Source organism: Silene latifolia, chromosome 9, assembly GCF_048544455.1.
Source record: "Silene latifolia isolate original U9 population chromosome 9, ASM4854445v1, whole genome shotgun sequence".
Taxonomy (NCBI): Eukaryota; Viridiplantae; Streptophyta; class Magnoliopsida; order Caryophyllales; family Caryophyllaceae; genus Silene; species Silene latifolia.
In genome coordinates, this window is record NC_133534.1 from 80,009,160 (window position 1) to 80,022,269 (window position 13,110).

The 13,110-nt window shown below is 38.5% G+C and overlaps 1 protein-coding gene across 1 annotated transcript; it reads right to left on the reverse strand.

Moving 5' to 3' along the window:
• Positions 1 to 281: 281 nt before the first annotated feature.
• LOC141599941 (uncharacterized) lies at positions 282 to 5,314 on the reverse strand. The gene is made up of 5 exons (XM_074420080.1): positions 4,884 to 5,314; positions 3,639 to 4,063; positions 1,880 to 3,374; positions 797 to 1,003; positions 282 to 679 (listed from the first exon to the last, which is right to left on the reverse strand). The coding sequence occupies exons 2-5, from the start codon at positions 3,989 to 3,991 to the stop codon at positions 362 to 364; spliced, it is 2,373 nt and encodes a 790-aa protein (XP_074276181.1). The 5' UTR covers positions 3,992 to 4,063; positions 4,884 to 5,314; the 3' UTR covers positions 282 to 361.
• Between the last annotated feature and the right edge of the window lie 7,796 nt (positions 5,315 to 13,110).

A 13,110-nucleotide genomic window follows, 5' to 3' on the forward strand; every position in this document is an offset into this window, starting at 1 on the left:
TATAATACTCATATTATCGATATTTTTTTGGTGGACACCGGCGTCGACAATAGTGTATAATCCCCTCCATTCCCATAGGCAGGGATCGAATCCCTGACCTCATGGTTAAGGGATGAGGTAAGCAACCACCACACCAAACCCATTTGGTTACTCATATTATCGATATAATACACATGAAAACACACTACCAATAATGATCGAATACGTTACTCGGACTCTTAGCTCCGATCACACAGTACCAATATCTGATTATCGGACACTGCAATGCAACAAGATACTTCTCACTTTTCAAATTACTGTCCAAATTGGCAATCTTTTAAGCATTTTCCAATCAAACTCGTTTCCATATAACACCTGATCGTCAAAGTTTGAACAATGCCTCTTGATCATCTCCAAAGAGAACATCAAAAGGTCTACCTTTATTAAGGCTATCTTTCAAGATTGATATCTGGCCATCTTTAAGGAGAGTATCTTCTTCAAGGGCGTCTATCTTCTTCTTTAAGGAGCTGAGTTCGTGGTTTAGCAACATGTTTTTTTCGCTGTATCGTTTCACTTCCTCCCACATCAAGTCTCTTTCTTGACTGACTTTTGATAGGGTCCTTCTAATACTGCCTAAATCTTCCTCCCGAGACTGCACTTCGCCTTGTAGCTGATTTATAGTTCCATCCTTTTCAATCATCTATTCAAATGAAGATAACCTTAATGATTACTAAAAACTTCAGTAAAAGAGAATGTATAGGTGACAGAATCTCAGTTGTTGAGTCAAGCACGAGATAACGAGGTATAGTGACCTCACCTGAAGCTCAAAATTCTTCATCTTGTGATTCAAGCAAGAAACAGTGTCAAATGCATCTTGTATCTCACTTTTAAGAACGTCGTGACTTTGCAAAGCTCGTGTTAACTCTGCCTGTACTCCCTCGATTTCCTTCTCCTTACAATACAATTTTTCCTTGAGTATACTAGTCAGCAAACTCTCTGCCCTGAGCTCAGATATCAAATCACCCTTTCAAGAGATCAAACATCCACACAAGAAAAGATAAAAGTGTGAGTTATATGTATGAGATGATATTTGCCTAGGAGACAACAAGAGCTACCGAGACCTAAATTACGCGAAACCTGACTCAAGCAACCTCAAAGTCTGAAACCGACCTAGTAGAGCCCAAAAATTACGCAATCCGATTTCTCCCAAGAATCCGATCCCAAAACCCATAGGATTCGATATGATTGACGATGACCGAATAAATACGCTTCATAATATGATCGAAATAAGTCCGAGTAACTTGAAAAAAAAATGGACCGCTTTTTAGACTAAAAGTGTGAAGTCTCTATCTGAGCTTCAATAAATATGATGAAATTTTAGCTTATGACTTGACCCGTTAGGATTGTAACCAAAGTCGAACCAACTTGAAACGAGAGAAGACTTGCCACATAATGACCCAAAGAATGGTATTGAACCAGTACAAGCAAACTCAATATGACTTCAATAACGACCAGTGACACGATTGCCACCTCTAAATGCTTGCTTGGGATGGGAGTAATTATTAAGGGAGTAATAGAGCTAAAATGAACTAAAAATGGAGGAAAGGGATGGGGTTGGAGATAGAAATGGATAGAAATGGGGAAATATAGTGTAAAAGTCCCTCTATTAAGGGAGTAATTGTTACCTACCTCTCTCCTCAAGTAATGCATTACCTCCTTATGGAGGTAATAATTCCTCCATCACCTCCTCTTTCCACCCTCCACAACCACCACTAACCACCACCCTCCTCTTCCCATTTCTTCTTATTTTAGCTCCCATTACTCCCTTAATAATTACTCCCATCCCAAGCAAGCCCTAAATGCTGATTATATTAAAGAAATAAAGTTGTATCGAGCTTACCTCCACCACCACTCTGTCCAAATTCTTTGATTTCTGGTTGTCGTTTTCACATGATTCAGGCTTATGATCGTTTAGCTCGTCTTTCTTCGTTAAAATAGAACCAGTTTTTCCTAGATTTATACGTAGTTCCTCTAAACCCTGCTTAAATCCCTGAACCTTCATATCATATTGAATAACAGTATGTGCTTCCTGTATACCATTAGGACGATTTTCTCTCCCAATAATCCTAAGCATCTCCTCACATGCCTGAACACTCTCATTCAATAGTGACAAGCCCATCTTTTGCAGGCACTGAACACAAGACACCAGCTCCTTATCGAGTTTTAATCCCGACCGTCCACCCACTTCCCCAGTGCCCTTTAAACGTTCCAATAAATATATATTTTCATTTCGAAGAGACTGAACTTCTACTGTACAACTCTCCAACTTTCTCCTCAAAATCTGTTCAACTTCTGCTAACCGCGATTGCTCCACCTGCAATTTATGTGTAACATTCTGAATTTTTCCCGAAATTTGCCGCCTTTCAATCTCAGAATTTAAGGACTGGCGTAACCCATCAATTGTCCTTTCTTGTTCACTGAACATCCCTCGAAGCCTTGAAGATTTTTTCTTTAACTCAGTGTTTTCTTTTTCCTGTTCTTTGATGTTTCTTTCCATACAGGATTGAATTTCTTCAGAAATTTCCAGTTTATCTTTGACATCCGACACTATCTTTTGCAGACTATCATTCTCTGATCTAGTTTCATCCAGTTTATCCATTAGATCCTTGAGGTTTGCCTCCATTTGAGATAGCCTATCTTTGTAGTCTCTTTCTTTGTCGTAAAAAGCCGAAATTTCCCTTTGAAGGGATACATTGTGCTCTGCAACCTCTTTTAATCGATCCTTTAACCTTTTCTCTTCTGAATCGAAAACTCTCAGTTTAGATTCCCATTCATCTGACCTCCTATCAGGGAAAATATTACTATATTCTCTTTCAAATAAGAAGCTATGGTTGTTAACAGCAAAAGTATCTTGATCAAGAACATCCTTCAGAGTACAACAGTTTCTTTGCATATTATCTTCTAAGGGATTAATTTGCACATCTAGATGCTTATCAGAGACTTTTGTTGGCATTGGTGGCCAGTTAGAGCAGAGCTCATTAGGGTTCAAATCACGGAACTGTTCTAACCTCAGAAGCTTTTCGACTACGTGTTTTGCAAGTTTTCTTGGAGACTCAGGCCGATGCTCAGACCTCAGAGAGTCCCTGGATGCCCTACGAGACCTGTTTAATAGGTTACTGTCGGAAAAAACACGGTTGTGCACACCTCTTCGACGATTATCCTTTATCCTGAAATTCTCTTGATGATGATCACCATCCATGTATAGATCTAATACCTGGCCTGATATTGAAGTTGAACCAAAGGAAGTTTGGGGTGAACTTGGGTTTGATGTGCTTGAAGAAGCATGATGGCATAGGATTTCAGGTTTTGAATCCCTATCCCTAAACTGAAAATGGCTGCATATCACATCATACAAGACAAAAATCAGTCTAAAGCAAGGCTAAAAAATGTAATATGGTCACTTATTCAATAATCAGAATGACACAGGGCGCCACAATACTCGCATATTATATTGATGCAATGGTACTTTTCTACGTTGTACGGAGTAATATTTTATATAAACACTGAGGAGGCAAATTCTTTCTGTAACCCCTGACAACAACAGAGAGTTTTTCCCTTATCAAATTCCTGAATTTTTACAGCAGTCACGAAGAACTTACCAATCGGAACAATCACATTCACCATGACTTGATGAAAATCTTTGCTGATTCCTTAACCTGGTAAAATCTTCTTCATTGAATCTAGTGTTATCAATGGCTGCTGATGACGTTGACAGAGTCTGGCTCCTCCTAAGAACTGAGTGCCTTGATATGGTCTTTGTTTCATCAACTTTTTTGTCAGCAACTGGGAAGAAGTTTTCAGAATTTCGGTACTTGTTATTGACATTCTGAGAACCAACTGTTTTGTGTCGAATAAGTGCAGGCTGAAGTTTCTTTCCTCTTGTAGCTGCAGAATTGTCATGGTGTTCGCTTCCAAGTGATGAAGTAGATTTGAGAAAGAATATCTTTTTCATCCTTAATCGTCAAGATGGGATCAAACCATTTTATGAGTTTCAGCTAAGCTTTTTGATATCAAATAAATGACCCTAGAAAGATAGACAAGGATGACAGGGTGGGTGTGAGTAAGAGTAATAGTATACCAACATTTCTTCGCAACACTCATAAATTTGCTAATAACTGTAACAGCAACTGAACGATATGCAAATTGCAAGCTATGTTACTCTGACTCGGGCACAAGAGCCGGATATATATATATATATATATATATATATATATATATATATATATATATATATATATATATATATATTCAAGTGTCGGAATAGACACGACTCAATATTTTACACTTTAGTACTTTCCTCTAGAATGAGGATACAGGTGCATGCTGGAAACATCATATTAACAAAACTACATCGCAAATTTAGACTATTAAAGTGAAATAGAATTTTTTGTAAAAATAAGGTTTGATGGAGTAAAAGACTCATTATTCTTAGGTTGAGTTTTTGATGGAATAAAGCAAAAACGATTCACTAAACTGGCTTCTCTTCTTTAATTTGTCAAGTAGCGGTCATATACGGCAATTCCTGACACACTTTTTAGTTTGGGTCATCCATAAGCAGCCTCTCAGTGTTGTTAAAAAAAAGGGGGCTAGATAGGATGCCCCCCTTATATCCTGCCATTGTGGGAGCACTGGCGTAATGTTATTGTTCTACTCCGTAGTAGTAGTAGTAGTAGTAGCAGTAGCAGCAGTAGTAAAACTGAGTAGCTAATGTAGTATATCCGTCTTAATCACTAGGCAAACAGTTCCTAATTAGTACTTACAAAATTGAAATCAGAAGAATAAAGTTGAGAATGTATTAAAATAAGAGAAATGAGTTTTGGTAAGATGGATTATTCAGTACTTACTCACAACTCCTTGGCAGATGAACAAGCAAGAGTTCCACATACACTTCCACCAAAAGAATGAACAATACTTTAAAATTTGTGTGCAAATTTTGCTAAAAACAACTTTACTGTCAGACAAACAATTGTTTTCACAGAAATATGAGATGGTGTATGTCAAAATCTAAGGATCACATGAAAATGACAAATACCCACATGAAACAGAATGTGAGGTAAAAAAATAAATGAAATGAAATTCATCCAAGGTAAATAAATGATGAAGTGAAGGTAGTTAGATTTTACTAGGAATTTTGAAATAAATTAATAGAGGATGTTGGGAGAGGAGGGTATCTCGGGATTGAAGCAATTATATAGGAGAATGTATAGCACCAGAACTTACTTGTTTATTTATGCCCTTTACTAGAGTATATACTAAAAAGTACTCCGTAGTCTTCATGGGTCGAGTGATAAACAAGCTTGTTTTCTAAATTAACCACAATTCTCTCGAATAAGCTTTGTTGGTGATTTAAGAGTAATTACCGATTCATTTAACGTAATTAAGGTTGGTTCGTAGATGGGTCATTTTTAAATAATATAATGTGAGTTCGGGAAGTACGGAGTGTACGCTTGTATAATTATTTATGAGATTACGGTATAATTCTCGTTCGAATAACTATGACGGGGTCTCGCTGCCCGGTCAGCGAGTCTGGGTGCAGGGGCGCCCTGGTTTAGGGGTTCGGGGACGCAACGGGGATCATTTTACTATAATAATCATTTTTTTTTTAAAGAAAGGATCAATTCATTAATAAATAGTCATACGACATCTACAACATGTGACAAATTTGAACGGATACAACTCGACTAGAACCAAATAAAATAAAATCTTGTTCAAAGAAAGATCTGTAAACTTGAATTGCTCCAAAGTACGTCCTCTATCATATCGCCACAAACAGCTTTTCACAAGAGGATCATAGGATCTTGAACCTTGACGAGAGACGATTTCATTTGACCAAATTGAGTGCAACCAACAAATTGACAGCATATGTAATACCATATAACGATCTATTACGAAACTGATCTTCCGCATCTTCACCGTATGAGGAACGACCAAAGCGCTCTTATCTATATTTCCAATAGAACTAAAACCTAGATAAACAAGGACTGAAAAAACTCCGAAAATAGAGACAGACAAACGGATCTCACCAAAACAGAGACCTTTATTGATTAATTCATAATGTTTCATACTAAAAATTGATAAATAAAGCTTTTTGGGGGCTTACCATCGATCAATAGTCGATGGAAGCCCCAAATTTAATTGATGAAGGCTAGGGTTTTTTAGAGAGAAGGGGGGAAGAGAGAGAGTCCAGCTTTCTAATATTGATGGGTTTATTTTCGACTGTAGTAATAGTAGTTACTATAATAATCATTTGACTGAGAATGAAGATACTTAAAAAATTATTGACTGTTTGCTATCTTTTTTTTTATACGAAAGAGGGGCTAGGCCCCGAAAGTTAATTGTTCGCTATTACACGGGAAATAGCAACCCCAAAAATGTCCTCCCGAAGGATAGGACGCAGCTCATTAAAAGGAATATCTAAATGCGTAGGAATAGTACTAGAGTTCACTCCTGTATTAGCTAATAAATATGCTGCTCTGTTGGCTTCTCTATAAGTATGCTCCAGTTTAACCGTCCAATGATCTTCACTAATCAAGTCTTTGCACCTTTTGACGATGAATTTTAAACTGTTACTTACCAATTGATCTTCCTTGATAATATTAACACATGGAGAGTTGTCCATATGTATTAGCAATTTTCGAACTTGCATCGACTTTGCCCGTTCCAAACCCGCAAGAAGAGCTAATAACTCGGCTTTCATAGACGAACATATGCCACAAGAGAAATAGAAGGCAGTAACACCGTTTCATCTCGAAAAATTTCTCCTCCTCCCGCAATACCTGGGTTTCCTTTAAAGGCACCATCTGTGTTTAATAATAGCCATCCATGAGGTGGAGGCAACCATCGGATAAAGATTTCCACATTTGAAGTACGCTATTGCGGGATAAAAATATCGAATCTATCAAAGGCGTTCTTACTCGACTCGAACTGAGTATATAAGAAGGAACGAGGATCAGTCAGGTTATCACTTTCACGCCCAAACACGACATTGTTGCGCCATTTCCACAACCACCAACAAGTAATGGCGAAGATGATCGGCCAATCCGCTTCATTAGTAAGCACATCATTACTAGCACTTTTTGATATCCAATCGACAAAAGGAAAATTATAAAATGAATTATTTGAGAAGTCGATACCAACCAAGTTCCAAATTTGCTTCGACACTGGGCAAGACCGAAGTAGATGCTCTGTCGTTTCTTCATTTGCGTCGCATCTTGGGCATTTAGGATCGTCTCCCATGTTTCGTATAACTCGATTCACATTAACCATTATCCTACCATGAGCAGCTAGCCAAAGGAACATTCGAATTCGTTGTTGCACCGGAATGCGCCAGATAGTGCGCCAAACAAGAGGCTCAGGCGTTGTTGTTGGATCGTTTCCTCGTAGATAACCTAGGGCCGATTTGAGAGTGAATTTCCCGGAGGACGTACCTTTCCAATAGAGTGAGTCTTGTGAGTCCGGGTCATTTATCAACGAAATGGAAGCTATCTTTTGCAAAATATGTTGCGGCAAAAAAATTGGAAAACTCGTCCCACTTCCATCCAAAATTTATCGACCACATATCACTTACTGTTGCTCCCAAAATGTTATCAGGTATCGAAGCTATAACATTGTAATACTACGGTTTCTTGTACTGTTGGGTACTCTATCGAGTAAAGCTTACTCTATCGAGTAAGTGAGTTTTAGTTTCGAAATAGTGTACTGCTGATGGGTACTCGATCGAGTAAGTGGGGCACTTGATCGAGTAGGGGGCACTCGATCGAGTAAGTCATATTTTACGGGTTTTCAGCCGGGTTCGATAGTAATGCGTGAAGAGATATATAAACCTATTTCGACAATTCCTCTTTAATTTTACTCTTATTCTCTAATGTTTTTACAAAGAAAACAAAGCAACGTCGATTGTTCTTCTCTCATTGCTATCAAATCCTAAGGGCTAGAGCCGTCGGATCGTTGTATTCTTCACGTCGTTGAGACCGTCGTATTGTGGGTAAGATCCTTGTATAGTTTTTATATCGTTTCTTTGATTTTAGTCGAAACCCTAATTGGGTATTTTGGGGGATTTTGGGAGTATTGTGTTTGTTAGATAGTAATTGTATGATTGTGTGTTTATTGGAGGTGATTTCGTTGAAGAACGGTTTTGATTAGCTGATTGTGACGACCTTAGTGAATTGCTTTTCCAGGTAAGGTTTCCCTACTCGGTTATTGATTACATGATGTTTGATAGTTGATTGGTGAGATTGTGATTGTTGTTGATCTTTATCATATTGGTTTTGTAATTGGTAATTGATGTTGTATAGTTGGTTGGATGTGTTTGTCTGTGGTTCGCGAGGCGCGTCCTCGGCTGAGTGGAGTCACTTGCGTGAGTGGCTTCGTGCCCTTGATTCGCCCTCTGTGGAACCCGCCACAGGAGGGGATGTGCACATTAAGGAACTTGGGTTTTCGCTCGGAATAGATGAGCGGGGATTTGGTGGGTACGACTGCTGTCCCCTACTGGCGGTGTGGAATATCTCTTGCAATGGATATTCTGGCAGGGCTACTCACTTCAGTGTGTAGTCAGGTGTGTGGAGATGTGACGGAGTTGGGTGATTGTGTATGTTGTTGTTTTGCTTATCTTGTATTGTATAATCACTAACTGACCCCGTTTAAATGTTTTAAAAATTGTGGTGATCCATTCGGGGGTGGTGAGCAGTTGTCTAGCAGGTATACCGTGGATACGCGCAGATTAGCTGGGGATGGAGTTGCCACGAGTCTTATAGTAGTCTTCCGCTGTGTTATCATAATACTTTTGTTACTTTAGTTGTATTTTGGTTTTTGAACAGTTGTACTTTACTTTACAGTCGGTTTTGATGTAATCACTTTAAACTTATTTATCTAAAGTATGTTCTTTTATGGTCAATTTGATATACATTGCCTCGGGTAACCGAGATGGTAGCACTTTCATGCATTAGGTGGTCTTCGTAAGGCACCTTGGTGTATGGGGGTGTCACAAACATGATCGCTTAGACAAATTCCATCCACCCGGTTGTGATCCCAAAATAACGTCCTTCTTCCATTACCCACTGCCGTAGCGGTTACTCAGACTATAGTTTTAACTTGAGAAGTTATACAACCCAGACATTAGACATATTAGGCTTAGCTCGAAATATGTCAATATCACATCTATTATTGCAATACTTGGCTCTAAGGATACGCGACCAAAGGCTAGACGGCTCTGTAATGACCCTTCATCCTAGCTTTGTGAGGAAGGCTGCATTACCTTGCCTTGCCGATGATATACCTATTCCTCCAAGCGATTTTGGCTTTTGAATGGTTTCCGAAGCTATAAGATGAATTGACTTCTTATTTTCGTCTCAACCCCAAAGAAAACGACGAGATTTTATATCAATTGAATCGCATACGGACCTTGGCATTTTTGCAGATTGCATACTGTAATTGGCGATGGTTGATAGTGTAGATTGAACTAAAGTCGTACGGCCAGCAAGTGATAAACGTTTAGTGGACCACCCAGCCAAACGCTTGTTTACTTTCTCCTCGAGATGAGCGAAGGTTTGTCAAGTAACTCGACCATTGATGGTTGGCATACCAAGATACGTTCCGAGATAATCTGTTTCCTCAAACCCGAGAGCTCCACTAACTGTATCCCTAGTTACTTGGTCCGTGTTTTTAGAGAAGAAGACACGAGATTTGGCTGCGTTAACTTTCTCTCCCGAAGCATTGCAAAAATTGTCGAGAACATACCTCATAACTAAAGCTTGTTCCTCTGTGGCTTCACCAAAAAGGACCATATCATCCGCGAAGAAAAGATTAATAATACTGGGACCATTTCGACATAAAATTATAGGCTTCCAATTATTATTACGCACCTCTTGATCAATAGCTTGTTGTAATTTCTCTAAACACATGACGAAGAGATAGTGACAAAGGGTCTCCTTGTCGGACTCCTCTAGACGGAATAAACTGTTCGGTAGGTTCACCATTCCATAAGATTTGCATTCGAGCCGAGGTCACACATTCCATCACAACATCAACTAGAAGGCGAGGGAAACCCATATCATTAAGAGTGCTGTGAATAAAGTTTCATCGAAATCGATCATAGGCCTTCTCCATATCGATCTTAAACAAGTAGTAAATGTTATCTAATTACTTCACAAATTCTCATTGAAGACGAGCATATCCTTCACAAGCTGAATACGGGTTAAGTAATACTCAAGTGGGTAGATAAAACAAAAGCAGAATGCTACTATCTAGGCATTTTGCTTTTGTCTTATCTACCCATTTAGGTATTACTTGACCCGTCGTTAATTTGTAACAATATACTCGTCTTTAAAGAGACTCGCTGAATTTACTTAAGAAGATAGTTGATGGAAAAAAGAAAAAAGGGGGTTACAAATAGAATAATGGTATGGTATGTAAAGAAGTTAAAAAGAGTAGTAAAAGGTAAGAAAGGCAAAAGTAGGTGGTGTGAAGAGAAATAGGGAGTTTGACGTAACAACAATGATGGATAGACGACAGTGGATATAGAGTTGTTGTAGAGTACAGTGAGTATCTCTATCTACTTTAGCTTTGTTTAATTCAAGGCAGGGGCCTGATTTGTGTCCAAAAGTTGAAGAGGAATCATGTCAACAGCGTAGGCCATATTAACTCATCATTAACCTTCTAATTAATCATCTTAGACCATCCCAAAGCAGTCGTCGCGCTAATTAGGTCGCGACCCGATTTTATTCTTAATCCCACCTTATTAACCTTGACCCATTTTCACCTCTCAAGCAGAAGGTCGCGACCTAGGTCATCAACCCAATCATTTTTCACCTTCCAACCCTTTTTGTTTTGTTTACGACCAATGATAATTTGACACCTATTGGGTCACTAATTGACCTAATAAGGTCAAGAGCAACCAAAGAGGTCACAAATTGACCTTATAAGGTCATGAGCAACCAAAAGGTCACGCTAATCTCATGCTTAATTATTGGTTAAGGCGGCCCAACAAGGTCGCGACCTCCCTCGTAACCTTGCTTGGAGATTGTCTTATAGAACTACTTTTTTTAACAAGACTATTTTTCTCACTAGCAAGTACGGAGTACTATGTATTATGACATGCATGTTCCAACTTCTGGATTTTGGGTTGTCATACTACCCTTTATGTTATTACCAAAATAATACTTCCTCTATTGAAAGAATCTATTTTTGAAATAATGGTCAAAAATAAAATATTTGTCGTTTTGGGTCGGTTTTGAAAATATTTGTCAAAATGGTGTCCACGTAGGCTCGGGATTTCTGGACCTAAAACACGCCACTACCAATGGCGTGTTTATAATGAATACGGAAAGAAACTTCATTAAAAAATGGACTAAAACAAACACGCCATTGGGAATGGCGGGTTTCGGAGGGGAAACACGCCACCCCTAATGGCGTGTCTTATGTATTTTTTTTTTATTATTTTTTTTTTTTTAAAGTTAAGTCAGTTGAGGAAAAAAATTGTTGTAAAGACACGCCACTACTAATGGCGTGTTTCCTTCACAAAACACGCCATTAGTAGTGGCGTGTTTCAGGTCTAGAAATCCCGAGCCTATGTGGACACCATTTTGACAAATATTTTCAAAACCGACCCAAAACGACAAATATTTTATTTTTGACCATTATTTCAAAAATGGACTCTCCTCTATTTAACTTAACTCTACCACTTTGTTTTTTCACGTTTGACAACGCCTGTTTTACGCGGTAAATATCGTTAGCTACGTATTTGCAAAAATTATAAAAGTTAGATATTTTTAATATACTTGTAATGATGAATCAAACAAGATTTCATATGAATATATTTCACTTACGTATTGAGTGAAATATAGTGGAGAAAATCGAAATTGAATGTTCACTTGTAAATAGTGGAAAAAATGGAAAGTGGTAGAATGAAGTTGAATGGAGGAAGTATTGTGAGTTATTGTACGACTAGTCATAACCACTTTCTTATGACACCGGGTCAAGTTGTTAGTGTATACACATTTTGCTTTAATTTTAAGTGTTCGAAAGGGGATACAATGAATACTATAATATCTAAGTGGAGCGTAGCTGAGAATATTACCCCTCTTCACAATTTTTTTAAAAAGTAAATTTTAACCAGCAGAAATCATCAAATTTTACATACGATTTACAATTTTACTTATCTCTGAGTCTTCACCCCGCAAACTCAAACTTCACTATTTTTGCACTGCAAATCTCAATTACATTTCCACCTTATATTAGTAATAAAAAAAACACAAATGTTGGCATACAAAATATGATATGGTATTTTTCAAGTTGTTTCAAACTTAAGTTCATCCATGTTAGGGATGAAAGTTACACTTTCATCAATAACGATGTGGCACACATCTAGTGGAGGGAATAAAGTAGATGGGATTGATGACATGGACAAATGGGGGCTATCACATTAAAAGCAAACAACAAACACACTTTGGTAAAATATCTCGCGCAAGAAAGGGAGGAAAAGTCAACAACTTCTCCCTATTTTGATGGAACAGATGCAGGAATCTTGGAGCAGAAGCAGGAAGACGTTATAAACTTTGACCCAAACATGCAGCAGATATATAAAGGCAGAGGCATATCAGAGATCATTCTACATCTGCACCCCGATTACCAAACTCTCGTCTACTATTAAGCAATCACTAGCAAAATTCGCCTTTCTATTTCCTCATTTATTTCCGTCTCGATTATAGTGCTAAATTGGTGGGATTCTGACTCCCCCCGCGGTTGTTCCCACATCGGGTTTTCCACGTCAACAAAATTCCTCGTGTCACACTCTTATTTCGTTGCATTTTCGCTCGTCCATATCGTCGCATTTTACTTCGTCCATAAGCCATAGATCGATCATTTTCAATAGCCAAATCTCGCAAAAGCAATTCGTTCGTCGCTATGTCTAGAGCCAGTCATAATCCGTCCAGCTCCCAGGGTACGTCAATCCAGCCTTCTGGATCCAGACCTGCCCCAGCATCTGCAGGATCAGTCAGTACGCCCACAACAACCAACCAGATGGTCTACGTCAGCATGTCTCCCAGACCATGCCTCCACCCTTCGAACTCCTGC

Coding starts and splice junctions, on each gene's coding strand:
- LOC141599941 (XM_074420080.1), bottom strand. CDS start 3,991: ATGAAAAAGATATTCTTTCTCAAATCTACTTCATCACTTGGAAGCGAA. Junction 3,375..3,638: donor GAATGTGATTGTTCCGATTG/GTAAGTTCTTCG, acceptor TGTGATATGCAG/CCATTTTCAGTTTAGGGATA. Junction 680..796: donor TGAAGAATTTTGAGCTTCAG/GTGAGGTCACTA, acceptor TCATTTGAATAG/ATGATTGAAAAGGATGGAAC.